The sequence below is a fragment of the Entelurus aequoreus genome, linkage group LG15, assembly GCF_033978785.1.
Source record: "Entelurus aequoreus isolate RoL-2023_Sb linkage group LG15, RoL_Eaeq_v1.1, whole genome shotgun sequence".
Lineage (NCBI taxonomy): Eukaryota > Metazoa > Chordata > Actinopteri > Syngnathiformes > Syngnathidae > Entelurus > Entelurus aequoreus.
The window spans coordinates 25,442,321-25,469,352 of record NC_084745.1 but is presented as its reverse complement, the minus strand read 5'-3'; the positions used below and the strand labels follow the sequence as shown (position 1 = coordinate 25,469,352).

The window sequence follows — 27,032 nt, the reverse complement described above, 5'->3', positions numbered from 1 at the left end:
TATCACAGCTTGCAGTCCCTGGGGCATTAACGAGTGACAAACTGAATTTTCATCAATCTTGCTCGAACTTTCTCTGATTGCTGTTGTCAGATCAGTTTTGCAGATTAGAGTCTTGTCATGCACTATTTTCTTCAATTTCCACCTCAGATTTTCAATTGGATTGAGATCTGGTCTATTTGCAGGCCATGACATTGACCTTATGTATCTTCCTTCAAGGAGAGTTTCTACTCCATGGACAAGATGCATTATCATCTTGAAAATATGTCATCATCCCCAAACATCCTTTCCATTGATGGAAAAATATATTGTCCAAAATGTCAATGTAAACTTGTGCATTTTTATTGAATATGCAATGACAGCCATCTCCCAAGTGCCATTACCTGACATGCAGCTTCATGTCATCAATGACAGTGAAAATGTGCATATTTTCTTCAAAAGTTCCGATTTTAGACAAAGCTGACTGTGAACAATCAACACCTTCTGCAATATTGCGTGTTGATTTACCTTCTTGAAGAAGTTTGATAATCCTCTCCTTTGTTTCAATTGACATCTCTCATGTTGGAGTCATGATTCATGTCAATCCACCTGGAGCAACAGCTCTCCAAGATGTGAAAACTCCTTTTTTAACTGCAGACTAATGAACTGTAACTAATAATCTGAAACAGGTGTTAGCTTTGGAAATGAAAATTTACAGGGTGATTCCACAATATTATCTCAGAATTGAGTGATTCCATACATTTTTCACTCTGCTTGATTGATCTAAAAATGAAACTGTTACTACCAAAATATACATTCTTGAATTATTTTAGTGTTTTTATTTAAGCCAGAAAGTTGCCATTTGAAATGGCTATAGTTCTGTGTCATGTCTCTTATGTTTTTTTCTACAAAATTAAACAACTTTGTGAATTATTAATGAATTATATTTACAGCTAATAGCACTTTTTTTTTCTGGAGACTCAAAGCCCTTTAGATGGTGGAACAAATTGGTCCGTCCATTTTCTACCGTTTGTTCCTCTCGGGGGGCTGGAGCCTATCCTAGCTGCTTTTTAAGCTACATTTAAAGCAGTCTGGGTGGCACTGGGAGCAAGGTGGGTGAAGTATCTTGCCCAAAGGACACAATGGCAGTGACTATGGCGGAAGCTGGACTTGAACCAGAAACCCTCTAATTTTTGTCTGGCTGCTCTACCATCTGAGCCACACCGCTCCAACTGAATGAACATTCTCCAGGTCTGGTAATTCCATAATTTTTTGCCAAGTATCTTATTATATTCTGTTTAAATGTGGCCAGTGGGCCCCACTTTAGGCACCCCTGCTTTAGAAATTCACTGAGCAGTATCACAAGATTTGCGGTCTTCAAGCATTGGAGGCATATTTTTTCGAGAAATCATAATGTATAAGGTTGCACTATAGCTTCCTTAAGCGATGATTTTTCTTCTTTAGTTAAACAGGACACTGTTGTAATAATCCAAAACCAAATCATATCATATCCGGGCCATAACATGGTGCTTTTTTGATGCATCATCCTCCAAAGTTTAGTTCTGTGTGTGCCATTCATTTTGATTGAATGTGTCATCAAACTGCTGAGCTGTCTCCCTAACACCTTGAGCTGTTAAGAGGTGTCAGAGGAAGAGCGTGTGCAGAATTAGTCCAGCTGTTGGTCTTTCCGAGCGATTTAGCTGAAGAATGTGCTCTTGGGATACCTGGGCTGCTTCACTATTATTACTCTTCCAAGTTCATTTATTATTCACATAACAAGTTTCAAGTAAGTGAAGTCATTTCTTGCACACGTTAAGTCATCGGCGGTGCAGCAGTTGCTACTGTGACAAGCGATATACGTCGCTGCTTATTACCCAAAAAAGAGGGCACCTTCATGGCTGACTTTGCATAAAGGTTTGCATAAACAATCTGCTTCCCACTGGCTTCACATCTGGACGCTTGGGATTCCAACTGCCTGTTATTTCATTAAATGCAGCACTAGCAGTGTGTCCTGAAAATAAGATGACTTTTACTTTATACCCTTCATGGGTAATAACATTTGTAAGACAACAGGATGATTGACAGCTATCTTTCTTTTTTCTTACTTTTTTATGTAGAGCATCTCCCCAAGCTGCAGCCGAGGCCGTATTCAGCCGCCAGGTAAGACAAAAAGCATCATTTATTAATTACCATGATAAGTACGTCAAATTCATACCTTGAAATTTCTCATTGCTGCACAAATAATGGTGCAAATCATCAGACAACAGAATAAGTAGTAATTGAAAGGAAGCGAATCAAGAATGTGCTCTGACATTGAATTCATTTTTGCATATAGAAATGACACTCAAACACTGAAATCTCCTCATTCAAGCCAAATATGGGTTTCTTATACAAATGTTTGAATGACTAAATGAATAAAGAGCATGTCAAGGTGTTAACCAAATAAAAAATGAACTCTTTATTCTCTGTAGAAAATTGCTTTTTCTTTTCTCTTGTACTAAAAAGATTACATCATTCTATTGGGTGCAGCATCCAAAAAATTAGCAAAAAATGTTGTCTGCGATGAGGTGGCAACTTGTCCAGGGTGTACCCCGCCTTCCGCCCGAGTGCAGCTGGGATAGGCTCCAGCACTCCCACCACCCAGAGAGGGACAAGGGGTAGAAAATGAATGGATGGTATTGGACTTGAAAATGCTGCTCGATGAGAAGATCAATACATGCTTTTATGTTAGTCTCCAAAAGTGTCAAATAACACGAGAAAAAGTCATTTGATTTGTCGCTTGTTGTTTAAAAAAACTGCAGAGTCCAGAAGGGTTTAAACCAGGCTATTCAACTGGCACCTGGGGGCCAAATCTCAGGAGTATACAAAATAAGACTAATAGTGAAGGGGGAAGTCTGGCCCCTCAAGCCCTTTGCTTTCTGGAAATGTGGCCCCCAAAACAATTGAATATTCCTGGTCTAAATACTCACTAAGCACCACTGATCCAGGTGCAGATGAGATGTGTTAGGGACGTGGCAGGTGAGGCTGGGCCATTTAAAAAAACAAATATTTAATTAACAAAACATTTTTGATTTACACTACCGTTCAAAAGTTTGGGGTCACATTGAAATGTCCTTTTTTTTAAGGAAAAGCACTGTACTTTTCAATGAAGATAACTTTAAACTAGTCTTAACTTTAAAGAAATACACTCTATACATTGCTAATGTGGTAAATGACTATTCTAGCTGCAAATGTCTGGTTTTTGGTGCAGTATCTACATAGGTGTATAGAGGCCCATTTCCAGCAACTATCACTCCAGTGTTTTAATGGTACAATGTGTTTGCTCATTGGCTCAGAAGGCTAATTGATGATTAGAAAACCCTTGTGCAATCATGTTCACACATCTGAAAACAGTTTAGCTCGTTACAGAAGCTACAAAACTGACCTTCCTTTGAGCAGATTGAGTTTCTGGAGCATCACATTTGTGGGGTAAATTAAACGCTCAAAATAGCCAGAAAAAGACAACTTTCATCTGAAACTCGACAGTCTATTCTTGTTCTTAGAAATGAAGGCTATTCCACAAAATTGTTTGGGTGACCCCAAACTTTTCAACGGTAGTGTATTTAAACTGTTCTATATGAATTTTTCAGGCACAAGAAATGTCCATGAAAACGCAAAATACATTTTTACTGTCAAAATATCACTTCTCCCTTATTTAAATCAAATATCAATAAAAATATGATCTAAACAAAATTTGTTGAACGCTTGCCTCAGCTGCAGGTATTCGCCGTTCCTCATGCCTAAACGCCGCACTGAGTTGCAAGACGGGGAGATGATCTCAGGAGCACTAAAACAAGCTCGCGAGTTAGCGAACCATCTCGCAAGCTTACTTGTCGCCTCCGTTCGCTCTCTGAGGCTCAATGTTGGTGGCTGTCTACTTTGCTGCTAATCATATTTGGATGATTACAATCCCAACACTGTTAGTTACGAGCCAGTTGTAGTTCTGGAATATTTATTTGTAGCCAGTGAGAGGGTATATTATTGACGTGGCGGATTGTAAACGTGACAGCACTTTGTGCTAATATACATTTTATTCTTTTTTTCCCTCAAAGGGTGCTTACATCCCTGATTTTTGTATGATTTTGTAGAATTGCAGGAAGCTGATATGAGGCTGACGTTCCTGACTGCTAGGTGCGCATGCAAACTTGAATTATAGAAACCAGGGACCTCATTAATCAAGGTTGTTGTGCACAAAAAAGTTACAGGGGTGAAATGTATGTAAGTAACTTCCACCGCAAACGTTGGTTTTATAGAAAAGTTATTAACGGAAAAGCTTGTGTAGTTCTACGTACCTTTTCAACCATCTGTAGTTTGCGCAAAGTTTTTCAGACACGGTAATCAGAGATGATTGAAGGTGTCACAAGGAAATAAAACATGTGCATACAAAAACATACACAGCAACATATATTTCACAATGTATAAGCATTTCTTTAAGTCTTGATGCATTGTATATGGCTTGGTTAGAGCCAAAATATCCAGCCATATTAATGTAGTTATAGTGTACCAGCAGTTGTTATGTGGTGGGTCATTTAGTGCCTAAGCAAATCAGCACCCAGTGCCGCTGGCAGCAATGTCACCAATACTACATTTCTAGGATCATTTTTACAACATGACTTTCTACACTGTAGAATCTACAGCCTGAGTAATGGTTTTTATGTAAGTATGACATTATATCAGGCGACACAGAAAAATTATACTGAGTGGTGCTGTAGTGCCCTCAGTCGCCACACACACTGAGTCTGTGAATTGGGGTGGCGTACGTGAGCTAGCAGGCGCTTGTTGCTACCACACCACCTTCTGCCACTGAAGAAGCCAGCGGCTTGTTTAAAAAAAAACTCTATTTACACAAACAAAATGCAAGAAATACATTTTAATACTCTGCTGGATGATGAATTAATGTGATTACCAAGATGGAGGATTAAAACAAGCTCAAAAACATTTCCAAAACTGGACTTTTTGGACTTTTGACCTTTACTACTTAACATACAAATAAAAGGAAAGACCACAAATGTTGTTGAATTTTACAAAAATAAAAAAATGTGCCTAAGAAGTATTTGAGAAAGCTGTATTAACATTAATGAGAGCATATACCATTAAATATTTCTAAAAACTCCAAAGTTCCTCACCAAGCAGAGTTGTGATGCTATCTACGGAGTTGGACTGACAAGCGACATTCACACATAGTCCCATTATAATGTGTTTAAAAACGATGGTGACGGGTTGCACCAAATCTGATTGTGATGGTCAGAATTTATTTGTCGACACAAATTAAATGAATATACTGTGTGGGAAACACTGGTAGAATATTGATGGGGCCATGAGTATTCCCTGAAAAAAAAAGAGATTTCTGGTGCATTTTGTGTTAACATTAGACTGTTTACTCGCTTATTGTATGAACTATAAAACATTTTTGAAGTTACCTTTAAATGTGTTCATTGTTCTCAGCATGTCATATAAATAGTGACAGCCATGCCATAGGTTTCTAACTTTCTTTCTAAAAGCAAAAAAGACTTTGCGTCACCTTGTCCCGCCTGTCTGTTCAGTACTCCATGTTAAGTGCACTTCAGTGCTGCCGTTCCCTAATAAACTCTTGTGATGGAGGAAACTTGGAGCAAAACAAATGGACTATTGCAAGGCCTCTCGATAACGTTCCTTTATTTAAATCAACCCAAGTGTTTCCATCTTTTCGCCTCACTTAGCCGGCCATTGATTTTTTCGCTCTTCCTCTTAAGCTCGTACCCATTAGGGTCCGCTTCAAAGCTCACGTAGCACACGAGCGTCTATAACACAAGGTCAGAATTTTTCAGCTTTTTTGCTGCTGGCTCACATGTCAAAATTGAGAGACAGAGAGGGCGCAGAGGGGGAGAGATGGCGACTAGTTTATCCGACTGAGGAGAGACATTAGAGACTTGCATTATTCATGGTGGTGTCCAGCGGCAAACAGGAAGTGGATGTATGCTAAGATATTCTTTACTCTTCCAATGATTAGACTTTTTTGTCCCTTTTAATATTGTCAAACAATAATCTTGCCATTCTGTTGCCATATCACTTTCTTAAAGCCTTTTCATCTCTGCTTCTTTGATCAGCTGCTGTTCAAATGGGTTTTTGTGAGAGGTGTTTTTTGTCTGAATCCGTTTCACCTTTTTCTACTACTCTATATCTCTGTTTGTATGCTATGCACACGCACTCGCCGCCGCTTGCGTCTAACTTTTTTTTTTTTATCTGCCTTTCTCAAACTCTCAGCTCCTGCCTTCAGCAGCCAGGAAAGCTGAATTTCGTGTTTAGTGTAGTGGAATTCCCAGCGTGCTCTTGGCGGCCTGTGGGGAGGCGAGGCTTGTGTAGTGGTTGGCTTTCTGACCTCGTCAACCCTGTCCAGGTTCTCCCTGACAAGCCGGAACTACTGTGCGGCACGGCTCCGCCAAAGGTGAGGAGTAAATACGGAAAAAAGGAGAGCTGTAATAGTAGTGGTATAGACTAGACCAGGGATTCACAAACTCTGGTATGTGTACCACTAGTGGTACACCAAAAAAAAAATCACTTGATTAAAAGGGTGGAGTGCCATCTCCGGATTGGGGAGGAGACCCTGCTCCAAGTGGAGGAGTTCAAGTACCTAGGAGTCTTGTTCACGAGTGAGGGAAAAGTGGATCGTGAGATCGACAGGCGGATCGGTGCGGCATCTTCAGTAATGCGGACGCTGTATCGATCCGTTGTGGTGAAGAAGGAGCTGAGCCGGAAGGCAAAGCTCTCAATTTACCGGTCGATCTACGTTCCCATCCTCACCTATGGTCATGAGCTTTGGGTTATGACCGAAAGGACAAGATCACGGGTACAGGCGGCGGAAATGAGTTTACTCCGCCGGGTGGCGGGGCTCTCACTTAGAGATAGGGTGAGAAGCTCTGCCATCCGGGAGGAGCTCAATGTAAAGCCACTACTCCTCCACATCGAGAGGAGCCAGATGAGGTGGTTCGGCATCTGGTCAGGATGCCACCCGAACGCCTCCCTCGGGAGGTGTTTAGGGCACGTCCAACCGGTAGGAGGCCACGGGGAAGACCTAGGACACGTTGGGAAGACTATGTCTCCCGGCTGGCCTGGGAACGCCTCGGGATCCCCCGGGAGGAGCTGGACGAAGTGGCTGGGGAGAGGAAAGTCTGGGCTTCCCTGCTTAGGCTGCTGCCCCCGCGACCCGACCTCGGATAAGCGGAAGAAGATGGATGGATGGATGAAAATACAGTGTTTTATTTTCCTATATTCAAACACAGTGTTGTTAAAACTATGCATAATGTTACAGTAGCCAAACATTTTTAAAAATACAAAACCTTTGCCTTGTTTTTAATGAATACTTAGGCCTCCTACACTACTTTAATTTGATATTGGTCATTGTGGTGGTACTGTGAGAGCTAAGTTTTTTTCTGAAGTGGTACTTTGGGAAAAAAAGGTTTGAGAACCACTGCACTAGACAATCTGCAGAAGTTTAAAGCAAAATCAAATAAAATAAGGCATAGTGAAGCTCAGCCAGATTGTGAATTTCCAAAGTGAAAAAAATTATGCATTTTATCTTTCTAATATGTATTGTCTATTTTCTAAATACAGTGGAACCTCGATTTACAACCCCCCCCCCCATTGTACGTACTTTTCTATTTACGAACCACATGCGGAATAAAAATATGCATTGGTGTACAAACGTTTCATTCAGGCAGTGCTGCTGTTTGATACTGTGCTATTGTGTGCTTTTAAGTTGTTTTTTTCCCTAGGCTTTTTTATTTATTTTATTTTTGTAGCTTTGCTAGCTCAATATAAGCCTAGAGAAGGCAACGGCCAAACGATGTGAACTAATTGATAAAATACTAAAATAATCGACAGCTGCACCCCTCTCTAGACTTGTTTTCTGTTTTTTTAAAAGTAAAGTTGCCGACATCTAGTTTAATCCAATTAGGATTTAATATCAATGAGTCTTGCAGCACTGCTGAACTGAGTAGTCATGACAATACATACATTCAGACATCATTATAATTATCTAAAAACAACTAATACAAGATGGCGCTAAATCCCTTTATTGCGGCCTATATTTAATGACGGATGAATGTATTGCAAACTCTTCAATGGTGATGATAAATGCAGCAAACAACTGTTGAGCAGATAAGAAGTATGACATTTTCTTTTATCGCATTTGAAATAATAAAACGTTATTTCCAAAAATGTGTTTTTTAAAATGTTCTCAAATTCGGGTCAATATACACACAAAATCAAGCCCTTCTGATCATGTTGTAATTTGTTCTTAGTTTAATTTTAGGTACACAATTCTGCTTTAATTCAAAGGTTAAAAAAATTGGGGAAATGTTCAAATGAGAACTATTCAAGTCTTGGCAAAGCCAGCGCTGTCGGAATGAGCTGGTTTCATTATTTGCTTTTCATTACCCTACTCTCACTTCTTAATTCGTGAGACTCCACCAACTGGCAAGCTTTGGGCCTGTTTTTGTGTTGTCGATTAAAACAAAATGTAATTTGAATGAAAGCAACTAAATCCTCTCTCTCTACACTCTATGGATTTTAGTTGGAACTCATAAGTTTTCTCATTAGTCTGTCTTAGAATGTTAAGTAGATCAATTAATAGATTGGGAGGCCCACAGTGGCTTTTCAGCAGTGTTGTAATTACTTTCATTATTTAGAATGCACATTGTGACCAGAGCTCTCTCCGTCAGATCTATGTGAGTTTGAGACCCAACTGCTCCTTTCGACTTCCACCTGACCCATCGGTTCCTCTCATAATGGTCGGGCCTGGCACCGGAGTCGCGCCCTTCATTGGTTTCCTGCAGCAAAGGTGAACAAATGTATATTCATGCATTCTTGACTATTGTCTTGCACAGATTGTTGCTGTGACCTTTTCTTGCTGGTAATGGATATTCACAAATGTCCATGCGATGTTTAGAGCGCGCCATTGCCGCACATTTCCATCTAAATCCGTCGTGACAATTAAACCGGGCTTCAGAAAGGTTGACGTCATTCCATATCACTAGGCGTAATAAATATGAACGACGACTCCCGCCATCGTGCCAGAGATTGTTTCCAATGCTTCACTCGTCTCATTAGGAATAAATGAGGTCCTCCACAATGCGCGCTCTTATGATTTGGTGTGTAATGAGCAGCCGGGAGTGTCAGGAGCACACAAAAGCATATAGATTGAAACATAAATAAACCGCATGGTGGTGGCCGCAGGATAAATTATAGCCAGCCAATGCCGAAGTGATTTTTATTACAAGCTGTTGATTTAATTGAAAGTGTCATTATAGACATCAGGATGGTTTTAATGTGACACCTTGGAGCTTCTGAAGTGACCGTATGATCCGTCATTAAAAGCTTCTCCTGCCTACACTGATACCCGAGCATACGTCTGCTTTGGCATGTCTGGAAGCAGCGCAGGTTTTTTTTAGCATGACTGACACATCTATGTCGCAGGTGACTTTGTGCAGATGAGGTTGTGCCCCAGTCAGCTTCAATAGTCTCTAAATCCCCCACCTTCCCACTATGGAAGTCAGCAGTGACTGGGACTAGTGACTTAGGTTGCGCAATATACATGATATATGATCTAAATGATACACATTTGGCCGATGATAGAGCTTTTAATGCTCATTAACATTTAATGCATGTTAATGACATATTCTAGCTGTGTCCCGCAAATTTGACAGCGACAAACAAACGGCCGCGTCTTCAATGCAATGTAGCGTCCTCGCTATAACAAAGTAGCAGCTGATGTCCTGGCTACTAAATCACTAATCCTTGTCTCAATTGCGGAAAATAAACATTTCTTACAAATACCATTATCACTGGAGGACTAGAAGACAAGGAATATCTAAACGTGCTACACGACACACCGCAGGAGGATACAAAATGCATAGTTAAACGCTGAACTAAACCTCTTGAATGTAAACAAGGGTGGGCGGATTCATACAAATAACAGTAACAATACCGAGTATTCTAGCAGTAGATGGTCGATACTGCAGTGATTAGATCTGTTTTTTTTTTTTATCGCAAATAGTTTTTTGTTGTTTTTGTTATTAATGACAAACTCCGTAAATAAGAGCGAATGGTAGTTTTTGCTTTTAATTATTTTTGCCTTATTGACTTTATTATAAACAAAAGGAATATTGAAGTAATTTAAATATTATATTTATAGTGTTACACTACCATCCTGCAATTTTGTCAAATTACAGTTGTGATCAAAAATGTTATCATTTAATGATCCTGAAAATTTGTAGGTATGAACATTGGTATGACCAATACTGCCCCTGTAAATACTTGGTATTGGATCAATACCCAAAACTAATGTAAAGTATCCAAAAAACAGAACAATACTGTAAATGTTTATTATTTTAACAGAAGTGCAGATAGAATCATGTTACAACATAAATTAACAAGATATTAACAGTAAATTAACAAGTAAATTGATAATAGTTTCAACAAAATAATACCCCTGGAAATTACGCAATATGTTACCGCATACATCAGCAGCTAAACTAGGAGCCTTTGAACCTGTTTTTAAATGATTGTATTATCATTTATATACCAAATAATATATTGTGATATATTTCGTTATCGCAAGAAGCTGCAATATATATTGCAATATATATTTTAGGCCATACTGTCCATCTTGACAGTCAAACAAAAACAAAGTGGAACTACTCATTCTGTGAATATGCCTGACATACATTTAATAAGCAGGGAACAGGAAATTCTTTGAAACTGTCATATTGTTGCTAGAATCAATAAATGTTGTGTTGTTGCGACACAGCAGCAACAGAACCAATGATATAAATGTAAGGAGCAAACTGCTCAGTCAACATTTGTTATTTTAGTTAAAGGGGAACTGCACTTTTTTTGGAATTTTGCCTGTGATTCAAAATCCTGATGTGAGACAAGCACATATGTTTTTCTTTTTCTTATTATGTATTCTAACTAAATAAATACATGTTAGCAAAAGTCAGCTATCAATGGAAATCATTGGAGTAGCTCTATTCAGCTAGAAAGCCCTCTTAAAACATCCAAAAACCTCCTTCAACGTTTTATATATGTATAACATGATATAAGTATACATGTTATATAGTAACAGGCACATTCGCAATAACGTAATATTTACAAATTTTGGCCATTTTAAGCATATGGCGGCGTATTAATTTCGTAGACGCATGACAACATTCCCTTTTCCCTTCAACAACACTACTTTGGGAAAAATGATGATCCAGAACATTGTAATTTTGAGTCTGAATATTAGGAGGATGAGCAACATGTTTTAGAAGCTGTGTGCTAAACAGATTAAGGCTTCAACACTAAGCATCATGCAGCAACATTGCCAAGTGCTAAACAAGAAATACAAACTATGAACATAAAACAATCACTTTCTGTACAATGTCTGCTCTCACTGGGATGCTGACTGTTGGACTGTTCATATCTTCCTGTTTAGATGAAGTAATATTCATAATCCACCCCGAGGTAAAGAAAAAAAACAGGTGGCCGCAAACAAGCATTTTTTTCATGTCTTTCTCGCCATCTTCGAGTCTAAGTTGGATGTCAAAGTAGACCAACTTTTCGGTTTATGGCCACATCCTTCTACTATATAGGTGAGAGGCATGAGTTATAACTTCAAATTAACTTTTACAAACTCAGAGGTGATGCAGCAGCAGCTAAGTATTTCAATATGGCAGCATAAGCTAGCTCCCTGTTATCACGGCGCCGCTAACATAGTTTGCTGCATTAGTGTTTTTAATAACAATATCGCTAATACTTGGTTAATATTCAGGTCAAAAGATTATTGTTGGCGGATTTTTTATCTTTTTTAAAGGGCTTTATGGGCGCAATAGAGTACTCCCATTAGTTGCATTGCTAGCCACTTTGCACTTGCCATATATTACAAATTACAATGCATAAAAAAAGAAAGAAAAATGTGTTCTTGTCTTACATAGGTTTTGTAAGTTATAGAAAAATTCCCCAAAAAGTGCAGTTCCCCTTTAACAACAGTAAAGTAAGTACATATGAGTTTAACACAAACAGCGTAGTAGCGTCACTGACATATTTAAATGTAGATAAAGCTGCCGGATGCTGACCACTAGGCTAATGCCATCTTTTGTTAACAAAATATACATTAGGAGGTTTCCTACAGCCTCACTGATTAAAGACTCTGGCAGTTATTTGCCCTGGTATTAAACCACGTATCCGTTGGCTATTAGAAACTTGGCAGTAAATTAGAATATTTATGGTAAGTGTATTTTACTTTAGCTACTGCTTGGCGAAATGTATTTGAATTCATTTAGATGTTTATAATAATGACATTATACTGAGCAGCCAGCTCCTTTCTTCTGCAGCTGTTCGGTCCATTGATGGCTCTTTGGTTATCATTAGGGGTGTTCTGATCCGATATTGATATCGGATATCAGTCCGATACCAGCAAAAGAACAAGTATCGGATTATATCACCTTGCATCCAAAAGCAAGCAGTCCTGCAGCGTGTTTACTTGTGCAAAGCATCTAAATGTCCTCCAATAAGCACACAAGGTTGGTCTTTTAGTGAAGTAATTTCCAAAAGGTAAACATGGTAGGTCAGCAGCTACAGAACAGCTAAGCACACAATAGCACTCAAGCTAAACATATGTAATACGTGTCCTTAAAACAGTGCTTCTCAAATAGTGGGGCAGGCGCGATGAGGTGTCAGGTGGGGCCTGAGAGGCAAGAGACTATTAATATCAGTGCCTGTTTTCATTCTTTAACGATACACAAATCTCCAGCTAGGCGGCAGCACTGCTCGAATTAATCAACAGGCTCAACCAGGAAATATGACCAAGTACGCATACATAACCCTTCAGTTTACCGGTAATGAGGATGTAAATAAATAAATATTGTCAGGATCTCATTAGGATCTCAATTCAGGGGGTGTGTGAATTTTTTTTGTCTCTTGGAGGGGGCGTGACAGAAAATAATTGATATACGCAGAGGACATGTAGTACATAGACTTTGAGCCTGTACTTAAACAGTAATTCCCATCATTTAAAGGATGCTGCTGTCAGGAAGATGGATGAGCATTTTTTGTTCCAGACAGGTTCCTATGTGAAGCTAACATTACACGGGTTTATCATGTCATGTAAAAGTGTGATCTGTGGTGGGGGGGAGATGCTTTATTTTTTTCACACGAGTGTAAATGGCGTGTGTGGCGCCCCCTATGGGTGGGGCTACAACATGCTTGCATACCTGAAACACAGATAACATTTAAAGTTTTATAATAATTTGACCAGTACTTCTTATATATGTCAGGGAGGCGCATGAGAAAACAATACACAAGTCTTCAGCTTGGTGGCGTGCATAGGTGCTGATGCCAGCAACTCATAGCGTGGTTTGTACAATTAATGAATAAAGAAATATTATCAGCTTCTCAATTGTATTTACATTTATGAGGGGCATGGAAAAAATTATGTCCCGAAGGGGTGGCATGACAAGAAATTGAGAAGCATTGACTTAATTCAACAGTCATAATATCGTTATTATTATTATTATGTTGCAGTCTGAAACACCACATTTTTAATATAAACAAGTATAAAAAACTGATAAACCATACTATAATTATTATATATTACAGATACAAAGTTTTCAAGGCAAAAAAGTATTAGAAAGTATTTACAAAGTGTTCGCATCATTCAACTTACTGCATCACTACCTAAATGAAATTATTTTTTGCCAAAAACAAATTAACACTCCACTTCAAAAGCACACATCTGCCATAAAGTTAGTGATCTTTTCATACCTACATAGCATTGTTCTTTGAGTACTTTCATTTGATCAATCATTATCTAACATTCCACACGACAAAATAAAAGAAGTATGTATGGTTCGTGTTGAGATCGTATTGGATCAATATAGGTATCAGCCAATATTGTTCTTATATGGTATGTGAAAAAGTTGTATGGAGTCACGCCTAGTTATTGCCCTCAGTAGTGTCGTGACAGAACACACGCACGCACGCACGCCAAAACCAAAACCCTCGCAGAGTTAATGCTTTAGCGGCTGATCGGGCATAATCATTAATTTTTGAGCTATAGTTTTTCAGATTATGTTGGTTATAGGGCTGGGCGATATGGCCTTTTATTAATAGCTCAATGTTTTTAGGCCATGTCACAATACACGATATATATCTCGATATTTTGCCTTAGCCTTGAATGAACACTTGATGCATATAATCACAGCAGTATGATGATTCTATGTGTCTATATTAAAGGCCTACTGAGATGATTTTTTTTTATTTAAACGGGGATAGCAGATCTATTCTATGTGTCATACTTGATCATTTTGCGATATTGCCATATTTTTGCTGAAAGGATTTAGTATAGAACAACGACGATAAAGATCGCAACTTTTGGTATCTGACAAAAAAAAGCCTTGCCCCTACCGGAAGTAGCGTGACGTAGTCAGTTGAACATTTCCGCAAAGTTCTCCATTGTTTACAGTGATGGCGGCCAGAAGTGAGAGCGATTCGGACCGAGAAAGCGACGATTTCCCCATTAATTTGAGCAAGGATGAAAGATTCGTGGACGAGGAAAGTGCAAGTGAAGGACTAGTGGGGAGTGGAAGCGATTCAGATAGGGAAGATGCTGTGAGAGGCGGGTGGGACCTGATATTCAGCTGGGAATGACTACAACAGTAAATAAACAACAACACAACCAGGCTTATATTTAATATGCCACAAATTAATCCCGCATAAAAACACCTAGGTGTTTGTTATGCTAGCTCCTAGCTCCCGTCCATATAACCCGCCAATACAATTCAAACACCTGCACAACACACACACTCACTCAGCCCAAAGGACCGTTCACCTAACCCAAGGTTCATAAAGCTTATATATTTAACCAAAGTTACGTACGTGACATGCACGTACGGGCAAGCGATCAAATGTTTGGAAGCGCGTCTGCGTATCCAAATCAAAGTCCTCCTGGTAAGAAAGAGTCTGTGTTGTCCCAGTTGTCTACAGGTGTCTGTGTATCGAAGTCAAAGTCCTCCTGGTAAGAGTCTCTGTTGTCCGAGTTCTTCGATCTTGACTGCATCTTTCGGGAATGTAAACAATGAAACGCCGGCTGTGTTGTGTTGCTGACTTCCCTCGCAAAATACTCCGCTTCGCACCGACAACTTTCTTCTTTGCTTGCTCAGCTTCTTTCTCCATAATGCAATGAACAAATTGCAACAGATTCACCAACACAGATGTCCAGAATACTGTGGAATAATGAGATGAAAACAGAGCTATTTTGTATTGGCTTCAATGGGGGAGCCATACCTCTGTTTTACTGGCTACGTCACACGCATACGTCATCCTCCAAAGGAGTTTTCAACCGGAAGTTTAGCGGGAAATTTAAAATTGCACTTTATAAGTTAACCCGACCGTATTGGCATGTGTTGCAATGTTAAGATTTCATCATTGATGTATAAACTATCAGACTGCGTGGTCGGTAGTAGTGGGTTTCAATAGGCCTTTAAAACATTCTTGTTCATACTGCATTAATATATGCTCATTTTAAACTTTCATGCAGAGAGGGAAATCACAACTAAGTCAATTTAGCAAAACTGTATTTATTAAACAGTTATTAAGCAGTGGCACAAACATTCATGTCATTTCATAACAGAAAGTGCAAAGTTGTCAGACATTTTAAAACAAGCTATTGGTGCACTTTTGTGCATGATGTCACTAAGATGACATATCAAAACAACACTAAATTACAGTGCACTTTTTGTACAGAACGCCACTACAATATTTTAAAACAAATAAAGTGCACTTTTGTGCATGATGTCACACAAAAATGAAAATTAGCTGCGTAATAGCAAATCAAATTGTGTATGTCCTTCGCTATGTGGTAGGTTCCTGCGGACGTTATCTCTTTCTGTTTTTGACTATTTTTTTGTTGATGTGGAAATGTAAGACGCCAGGCTCAATTGGGTCAGTGCTGGTTGCTTGGGCATTTTGTGGGTGTGGCATCGGCCTGAGATGTTGACATCCGGAGTTTCAAGCACTCTTCATTCTCTAGCAGGTGACTTTTCAAATAATGCTACAAATTAGTAGTGCTGCTACTTTTTGTAGCAACGCTTTTGCCGCATGCTTGACATATTACGGTTGTCTGTTGAACATCTTCCTGCTTGAAGCCAAACCACCGCCAGACGATGGACCCTGTGCTGTTTTTCTTGGGAATTAATTCTTCTTCCATTTGTTACCAGATTGGCACCTTCTCTCTCTCGTATTACCACTTGCACCGCTCCGCTAATCACCTGCCACTGCTAACTTTACCCATGCTGTTACCTCTCTGCTTGGCGAGGGCGTATGACGTTGCACGCGCGACAGTATGTGACGTATGTAACAAGGTGCGCTTGTTTTATGTCTCTGTGAGAAGGCGAGACAGGAAAGAGTGAGAAAAGCCTGAAGTGTAATGCCCGCAGCTAAAAGCAACTGCATGAGAACATATACTCGAATAATCACGATATAGTCATTTTCTATATCGTACAGAGACAAACACGCAATATATCGAGTATATTCGATAAATCGCCCAGCCCTAGTTGGTTAAAGGCCTACTGAAATTAGATTTTCTTATTTAAACGGGGATAGCAGGTCCATTCTATGTGTCATACTTGATCATTTTGCGATATTGCCATATTTTTGCTGAAAGGATTTAGTAGAGAACATCGACGATAAAGTTCGCAACTTTTGGTCGCTGATAAAAAAGCCTTGCCTGTACCGAAAGTAGCGTGACGTCACAGGTTGTGGAGCTCTTAACATCTGCACATTGTTTACAATCATGGCCACCAGCAGCGAGAGCGATTCGGACCGAGAAAGCGACAATTTCCCCATTAATTTGAGCGAGGATGAAAGATTTGTGGATGAGGAAAGAGAGAGTGAAGGATTAGAGGGCATTGGAAGCGATTCAGATAGGGAAGATGCTGTGAGAGGCGGGTGGGTCCTGATATTCAGCTGGGAATGACTAAAACAGTAAATAAACACAAGACATATATATACTCTATTAGCCACAACACAACCAGGCTTATATTTAATATGCCACAAATTAATCCCGCATAACAAACACCTCCCCCCTCCCGTCCATATAACCCGCCAATACAAATCAAACACCCGCACAACACAATCCCATAGCCCAAAGTACCGTTCACCTCCGCAAAGTTCATACAGCACATATATTTCCCCCAAGTACCCAAAGTTACGTACGTGACATGCACATAGCGGCACGCACGTACGGGCAAGTGATCAAATGTTTGGAAGCCGCAGCTGCATACTCACGGTACCGCGTATCCAACTCAAAGTCCTCCTGGTAAGAGTCTCTGTTGTCCCAGTTCTCCACAGGCTAATGGTAAAGCTTGACTGTCATCTTTCAGGAATGTAAACAATGAAACACCGGCTACGTGTTTGTGTTGCTGCAGCCGGCCGCTAATACACCGCTTCTCACCTACAGCTTTCTTCTTTGCTGTCTCCATTGTTCATTAAACAAATTGCAAAAGATTCACCAACACAGATGTCCAGAATACTGTGGAATTTTGCGATGAAAACAAACGGCTTAATAGCTGGCCACAATGCTGTCCCAAAATGTCCGCTACAATCCGTGACGTCACGCGCAGACGTCATCATACAGAGACGTTTTCAGCAGGATATTTCGCGGGAAATTTAAAATTGCACTTTTCTATTCTAACCCGGCCGTATTGGCATGTGCTGCAATGATAAGATTTCATCATTGATATATAAACTATCAGACTGCGTGGTCGGTAGTAGTGGGTTTCAGTAGGCCTTTAAAGTCAAAATTGTGCGACTTTAATCTTCAGATGTTTCATTGTATGCCTTTTTTGTTGCATGAGTCAAGCAACAAGACAAATAACGTCATACTATATATAATGTATATATTTTAGATAATTTTTAAGGAGAACAATTTGACACCCTGCACCAGCCGCTTATTAATCAGCAGACAAATGGAAAGTATGTATTTTGTGCCCTAGAAGTGCGGAACAATTTAAAATACCAAAATTACCATTTTAGCATTTTATTCATAGAAATCTGTTCCAGCAAACAGCAATATTCAAATCATTATTCAAGGTTTTGTTTTACAAATACAAACACAATGCCCTTAAAGGCCTACTGAAATGATTTTTTAAAATTTAAACGGGGATAGCAGATCCATTCTATGTGTCATACTTGATCATTTCGCGATATTGCCATATTTTTGCTGAAAGGATTTAGTATAGAACAACGAAGATAAAGTTCGCAACTTTTGGTCTCTGATTAAAAAAAAAAGCCTTGCCCCTACCGGAAGTAGCGTGACGTAGTCAGTTATTCACCTCCTCATATTTTCCTATTGTTTTCAACGCAGCTAGAGCGATTCGGACCGAGAAAGCGACGATTACCCCATTAATTTGAGCGAGGATGAAAAATTTGTGGATGAGGAACGTTAGAGTGACGGACTAGAATGCAGTGAAAGATATATATTTTTTCGCTCTGACCGTAACTTAGGTACAAGCTGGCTCATTGGATTCCACACTCTCTCCTTTTTCTATTGTGGATCACGGATTTGTATTTTAAACCACCTCGGATACTATATCCTCTTGAAAATGAGAGTCGAGAACGCGAAATGGACATTCACAGTGACTTTTATCTCCATGACAATACATCGGCGAAGCTCTTTAGCTACTGAGCTAACGTGATAGCATCTGGCTCAAATGCCGATAGAAACTAAATAAATAAATCCCTGACTGGAAGGATAGACAGAAGATCAACAATACTATTAAACCATGGACATGTAACTACACGGTTAATAATTCTCAGCCTGGCAAAGCTTAACAATGCTGTTGCTAAGGACGCTGAAGCTAACTTAGCAACCGGACATCACAGAGCTATGATAAAAACATTAGCGCTCCACCTACGCCAGCCAGCCCTCATCTGCTCATCAACACCCGTGCTCACCTGCGTTCCAGCGATCGACGGCGCGACGAAGGACTTCACCCGATCACAGATGCGGTTGGCGGCTAGCATCGGCTAGCGCGTCTGCTATCCAAGTAAGTAGTCCTTGTTGTGTTGCTACAGCCAGCCGCTAATACACCGATCCCACCTACAACTTTCTTCTTTGCAATCTCCATTGTTCATTAAACAAATTGCAAAAGATTCACCTACACAGATGTCCAGGATACTGTGGAATTATGAAATGAAAACAGAGCTTTTTGTATTGGCCTCAATGGGGGAGCCATACCTCTGTTCTACTGGCTACGTCACGCGCATACTTCATATCCAAAGGAGTTTTCAACCGGAAGTTTAGCGGGAAATTTAAAATTGCACTTTATAAGTTAACCCGGCCGTATTGGCATGTGTTGCAATGTTAAGATTTCATCATTGATATATAAACTATCAGACTGCGTGGTCGGTAGTAGTGGGTTTCAGTAGGCCTTTAAGCAAATATTTCCTCTGTGCCCTTTTGTTGTGGTTCATATTATGTTTTCTTACATTATCCTGCACTTATACAGTGCATGTTTTCTGTCTGCTCATACATTCTCGTCTCATCTGCGTTGTAACTCATCCTGGTGTGAACTGAAGTGGCGTTGGTTTTTAGAATCTTGCCCGAAGGCAGACAACCATCACCAGGTGGTCAACAGGGAGGAAGGCGCCGTTTTCGCCTGGGAGGCTAAGAAGCATCCAGCCAGCAGCCCGATCACGCTGACATCCTTCTATCTCCTTCCTCACTGCTAATCGATGCTTGTTTGTCAAAACATTCTTTGAATTTGGATTGTCAGGTGCTCGAAGCGTTTCTAAAAAGGTCAGAGGCTCACTTGGTGATCAGACACATTTTTAACCCGCCACCCACCCCAGTTGTCTGGCATCGATCGCTGGACTTCTGGAATATGACTTCTTGTTAGTGTTTTTCTGCTCACACAAGTGACAGCAATTAAACCTATCATATCGCTTACTTTTTTGTAGGGACTTTGTATTCTTGGGGCTCACTTGTGTGTGACCTACAAGAGATTGTTTTGTAAGCATGTACTAGACAGAGATCTTGAACAATAGCTACTTCAGAACTGGAGCAGAAGGTCGCACAATGACCTTGGTGTTTTCAATACATTCATTTATTTTTTGCAGCCCAGCACATATAAATTGTGTAGATAAAGCAAAAGAAACACCGTGTAGCAATATATTAACTCTTCATTGCTCAAACCACACTATTGTCATACTCCCACATAGCTCAGACCTACTTCCGGTTTCTGTCTATGGCGCTAAGCCTTCTGGGTAATGTAGTATATAAACATTTACTTCCTAATTGAAATTTATTTACATTTATTTATCCATTGTTAGACAATTAGGAACATATTTTAATTTGCCACGCTGACCTAGCAAAGAGGAAGCATTTACATGTTAGAGAGGTTGATGTGTGATGATAATCTCTCTTAATTTCTAATTTACCAACACAAACTTGCACTATAGATAGATATCAGCAGTGCACAAATGGTCTTAACATGCAGGGGTTGGAACATAAATGAATGTGTAAGATGGAAAAAAACAATTTTAGTGTAAAATATACACGGAGAACGTCTGCAACTTGTGGACGACCGAACAAACAGTCGACAATAATGAAGCTTTTAGTTAATAATATAATTAATTAAAAGCTTTAAAACAGTACAGTAATTTGTAGGGGTGTAAAAAAAATAAAAATGCCAAATGAATCACGATTTTTATTTGTAACGATTCTTAATTGATTAAAAAAAAATAAAAATGTATTTAAAAATATATATATATTTAAAATATATCAATATTTTTTATTTTTTATCTGTCTAGTCCAGCCACTTAGACAAATCGTATTTTTTGATGTAAAGATTTACTTCAGAAAAGAAGTGTTGGATACTTATTTGCCTTATTTGTATTTGACTTTATTAAATGTTTGGGTAGAATTTTTTCAAACAAAACCAGTTTTCTTTATAGAAATTTATCAGAGCCGTTATGTATTTTATGAAGGAATGTAGTTAATCATAGAACTGGCCCCAAATGTTTAAAAAAAGTATTGATATTTAATCGAGAATCGTTTTGAATTGAGAATGGATTCTGAATCGAATCATTACCCCCAAGAATTTTATCAAATCAAATTGTGTGGTGCCAGAAGTTTCACAGCCCTAGTAATTTGATAATGAGCTCTGAGTATGTGCTTTTACTCCCATTTAGTATCTAGTCTGCGCGGTATAAAACAAGTGAAAAAATCAATACAGTATTGTTTTCCAATTTTTGTTGAAATCCTGTGCTTTTTAAGGTTAAGGTTATAAGGAACACTTAAAACACTGATAACAAAATCATAAAATTACAAATTGATTGAGGTGAATGTCATAAAAAAGAAAATAAGCCTCAAAACATTGCAACTTTCTGAAAAAGCTGGTGCAAATTCAGGCATTTTAGGCTGCAACAATCACAAAAAAACCCTCGAAATCTATGTGAGATTGTCTATCTGTTCGTGCTTGCTCATAAACACATTATAATGGGACTGTCTGGGAATGTAGCTTGCCGTTACAACTGTGTATAGCAGTTTGCAATATGCAGCATAACTCTTAACACACATCCCACACACTGATTCCATTTACATCCATTTTCTACCGCTTGTCCCTCTTGGTTATATTTAATGAAAATAATTGATACAATAAATAAATCAGGAATGAAATGGAGCAAAGAGGTTTAAACATATAATATATGCCCCATAAACACACATATATTTGCTGTTTAACTCAAAATACTATTAAGGCCATATTTATATTTCATAACATAAAACAAAAAAACACATAGAAATCCATCAGCCTACTGAAACTTTGTTGCTGTATTTAGTGAGTATTCAGACCCCTTTAAGATACTTTAGAATGCTATGAGCGACAAATCAAGCAGCCTTTTCTGGTCTTATTGGACACATTTGAAGACATAAAATCATGTATAGCTCTTCTCACAGGGCGGCTTTTTCTTATTTGTGACATAAAAAAACAGACAAAAGAAGAGTTAGGTACTTGTGTTATTATATTATTTTTATTATCAATAAAAATGACATGCATATATTCATGCAAATCAGACGATGTCATCGCTGGACCCCATTGGGAAACACTGAAGCGGCCTATTCATTTTACACAAAACACATCGACTATTTGTTTCTTTGTTGATTATTAATGCATCAAATTAGCTGACACAAAATGGAGTGCATTACTTGGTTGCAACCAGCAAAGGCGCTGTTTGTTCTGTCTCAACTAGTCAAAAGAGAATGTCAGCTATGGAAGTATTTTTAGTCTATTTTACACCTGCATTGTCCTTTTCATCCTTACACTTTCCATCCTTCGTAACTGAGCTACTGTGTGGAACAATTTCCCTTGTGGATCACTAAAGTTTGTCTAAGTCTATTAATGTAGCAAAATTATTTGAAAAATCGTATCTTAGTCTGTGCGTCTGTAATCTAAATCACGTGTCTGTATATCAATCTGTGTGTTTGTGTTTGTGTAATCAGATTCTTACGTGTTTTAATTTGTGTTTCTGTATTATGATTTGTTTGTGGGAAGAAAGAAAAATCTGTCTGTTTTTCGATGTGTGTGTAAAAAAAAAGTTTGTATCAGTTTTGTGTGTGGCAAAAACCATCAACAGGCTTTCTATTTCATGCTAGTTGATAGTAGTGTTGTTCTAGTTCTGCCGTGAAAGATGTGTGTGCGCGTATCCAGGTTTGTGTGCGTGTAATACAATATGTGTGTGCAGATCCAAATGTGTGTGCGTGTAATACAATTTGTATGTCTGCTTATTTGGATCTGTGTGAAGCAGGACCCCTCGATTGGGTGTCTTTTTACACCTGACTTTTGCGACACTCCTGCCGTGAAAGATCTGTCTGTGCGTGTAAAAGGACTTGTCCGTAACTTCACCTTTCCTTTCTTTAAACTTGACTTAGACTTAGAGACTTAGACGTCCTCTATTGTCATTCAAATTTGAACTTTACAGTAAAGATAAGAACGAAATTATGTTGCATTAGCTCGTTGTAGTGCAGGATAAAAGAGCAATAAGGTGCAGATATAAATATCTGCATATGAATCCACGTTCACGGATGTATGTTATATTGTCTTTGTATATATATATATATATATATATATATATATATATATATATATATATATATATATATATATATACAGTATATATATGTATACAGTATATATATATATATATATATACAGTATATATATATATATATATATATATAACTCACCACTCGTCTGCACCTTACACCCACTTGCACTCGTGTTGCCGTTGAAGCCAAAAAAACAACGGTGTTTCATTCACTTTTGTCAATAAATGTTCACATTTTAGCAGGAACTCAGTTGTCCGAAGAATTTTTGTACTACTTTGTATTTTATACATATTTTGAAATACGGACAGATTGTGTTCATCCACAGACAAATGATAATACGGAGACAAATTAAAGCACACAGATTGATATACAGACAGACACATTAACACACAGACACTTGAATTGGATCGCAGACACACAGATTGGTACACGTTTGCAAATCATTTTGCTACAATATTACTTCCATAGTCAGCTATGGGAAATGGCAGGTAGGCATCCTCTATGGCTGAAGAAAATACTATAAAAGATAATTGGGATGTTTACAAAGTCGGCTTGTTGGCCCTCCCGCGCTAAATGGCACAATTGTGATTCCGACCAAATAGAGTGCTTTCGTTGCTGCCCTCTCGGTGGGATTGTGTTGCACACTGTTAAAAGTGTGCAGATGCGATGATATGATTTGTATTCAGGGAAAGGCGCCGCTATGGTCTGCTCAGAATGGAATCCAGGTTTTTTCATATTGGTATTGATCCCTTCAGGGCAGTCGGCGAGAGGGGAAAGAGACGAGCGTGCTAAAATGAGTTTACTTGAGGCTGTTTACGGATCAGAACAATCTTTCCCAGGATGCGAATGGGGGGGACGGGAATGGCACCCAGACGGCTCTGTTACCTGATCCCAATTGATGGACGCTAAAGTTCAGACATTTAATCATTTCATCATCATCCTGTTGAATTTCTAATTCTGCTCCATTTGTACCTTACAAAAGGGATATACACATATTCAATTTGTTATTATTTTCACTAAATTTGCAAGACCCAAAAGCCTTCCTTTGTTATTTGTAGACTTTGACAAACCATTTTAAACAGCTCAACTTTTATAAGATGTATGGTATTCTTATTTTAAACTGCACATCTTTTTGTTGAGCAGCATTACGGTAGAAAATGCACACAACAAATACTCAAACCATTGAAAAGCTGACGACATGACTCTCGGATTAAATAGATAATTGTGTGCCTCAAAACGAGAAAAAAGCAAGGAAAAACTGCAGTTAATGCCATTTACTAACAATAAACTATTGAAGATTTCCTACATTTTTTTTGCAAATGCAGAAAGAAACACAATATGCTTACCCTGAAACATATTTCTTGGTTTTCTTAGTTTTTTATGCATTTTATTATTATTTATTACAATGCTCTTCAGAAAACCCTCTTTGATTGTCATAAAATATTTTTAGATTTTTTTTTTTTACTGTCAAAATGGATGATTTGTTTAATACCGTTTTTAAAAATGTTTTGACACTGAATTGTTGACAGACGCTGGTACTGTTGCTGTGGAGAAATTATTTTCAAATCATTGTAGTGGTCCTTTGATGCAAAACCAACTTTTCTTACCTGTTGGTACCTGTTTTTGTCTATTTGGGATCGCCCAAAAGTCCCCAAAATTTGAAACCATGGAACCATGGAAAATATATTAATAAAACAATGTTGCCTCCCTTTAAAAGTTTCTCCAAACAAGTAGTTGGAATTTGAATCGCTAGTAGGGGTGTGAAAAACAAACAAAAAAAGATTGTCGAATGAATTGTGATTCTTATTTGTAATCGATTCAATTTTTTTTTTAAATCGTTTAAAAAATTAAATACATTTTTTTTTAAATAATAAAAAAAACATTTAAAAAAATAATATATATATATATATATATATATATATATATATATATATATATATATATATATATATATATATATATATATATATATATATATACATACACACACACAGTCGTGCTCATAAGTTTACATACCCTGGGAGAATTTATGATTTCTTGGCCATTCTTCAGAGAATATGAATGATAACACAAAAACCTTTCTTCCACTCATGCTTAATGGTTGTTGAAGCTATTTATTGGCAAACAACTGTGTTTACTCTTTTTATATCAAAATGACACAAGAAAGTACCCAAATGACCCTGATCAAAAGTTTACATACCCCAGTGACTTTGATCTGATAACATACACAAAAGTTGACACAAACAGGTTTGAATGGCTAATCAAGGTTCAAATCCTCACCTGTGACATGTTTGTTTGTAATTAATGTGTGTGTATAAAAGGTCAGTGAGTTTCTTAGCTTCTGACAGACCATTGCATCTTTCATCCAGTGCTGCACAGATGTTTCTGGATTCTGAGTCATGGGGAAGGCAAAATAATTGTCAAAGGATCTGCGAGAAAAGGTAATTGAACTGCATAAAACAGGAAAGGGGTATAAAAAGATATCCAAGGAATTGAGAATGCCAATCAGCAGTGTTCAAACGCTGATTAAGAAGTAGAAAATGAGGGATTCAGGTAGACCAGCAAAGATTTCAGCCACAACTGCCAGGAAAATTGTTTTGAGATGCAAAGAAAAATCCACAAATATCTTCAGCTGAAATACGGGACCATCTGAAAAATTGTGGTGTGACTGTTTCAAGATGCACAATAAGGAGGCACTTGAAGAAAAAGGGCTGCATGGTCGAGTCGCCAGAAGAAAGCCATTTCTGTGCAAATGTCACAAAGTATCCCGCTTACATTACGCCAAACAGCACAGAGACAAGCTTTAAAACTTCTGGAACAAAGTAATTTGGAGTGATGGCTTTCTTCTGGCCAAACAGGTCACAGGTGAGGATTGGAACCTTGATTAGCCATTCAAACCTGTTTGTGCCAACTTTTGTGCATGTTATCAGATCAAAGTCACTGGGGTATGTAAACTTTTGATCAGGGTCATTTTGGTACTTTCTTTTGTCCTTCCTATTTAAAAAGAGTAAACACAGTTGTTTGCCAATAAATAGCTTCACACAACCATTAAGCATGAGTGGAAGAAAGGTTTTTGTGTTATCATTCATATTCTCTGAAGAATGGCCAAGAAATCATAAATTCTCCCAGGTTATGTAAACTTATGAGCACGACTGTATATATATCGATGTGCTTCAAGAGTTAGTAGTCACCTAAAATGGTTTTCAGTTCACATGTGTGCTTGAAGCTCATCGAGAGAATGCCAAGAGTGTGTAAAGCAGTAATCAAAGCAAAGGGTGGCTATTTAGAAGAAAATAGAATATAAAACATGTTTTCGGTTATTTCACCTTCTTGTGTTAAGCTGTACTGTGTATATATATATATATATATATATATATATATATATATATATATATATATATATATATATATATATATATATATATATATATATATATATATATATATATATATATATACACATACATATGTACTGTATATCATATATTATATAAATTTTTTCAAATGATTATTATTGGTATTACTTTAAGAAGCCCTCCTTTATTGCTATAAAATATGGGGTTTTCAGTCAAAATGGATGATGTTTACAATTTTTTGACACTTTATGTTGATGATTGATGCTGAAATGGTTGTTGGCTATGGACATTTTTTTGGACTGGAGTCATTGTGGACACCTTAATTCAGCACAGTATTTATTAAACAATCTATATACTCTATATATTAAGTTTTTTCAAAAGTCAGTATGGTGCTGAAAGGAAAACTGTCCGAGCAAAGATGCTTTTTACTACAGTGATATTAAGTCTGAGTTGCACACATTAAATGCTTGTTGTTTGATGTTTACACACAACGTGCAGGTTGGGCATCCATTTATCTACCTTGTTCAGTAACCTGT

The 27,032-nt window shown here is 38.1% G+C and overlaps 1 protein-coding gene across 3 annotated transcripts in view; it reads left to right on the top strand.

Moving 5' to 3' along the window:
* The window catches only part of mtrr (5-methyltetrahydrofolate-homocysteine methyltransferase reductase), a 74,229-nt gene that overhangs the window by 23,563 nt on the left and 23,634 nt on the right, over nt 1–27,032 (top strand). For all 3 annotated transcript variants that reach the window (XM_062021109.1, XM_062021107.1, XM_062021108.1), the window contains exons 9-11: nt 2,094–2,136; nt 6,259–6,439; nt 8,715–8,833. In XM_062021109.1, the coding sequence (XP_061877093.1) occupies nt 2,094–2,136; nt 6,259–6,439; nt 8,715–8,833 (343 nt within the window). The remainder of the gene's footprint in view (nt 1–2,093; nt 2,137–6,258; nt 6,440–8,714; nt 8,834–27,032) is intronic.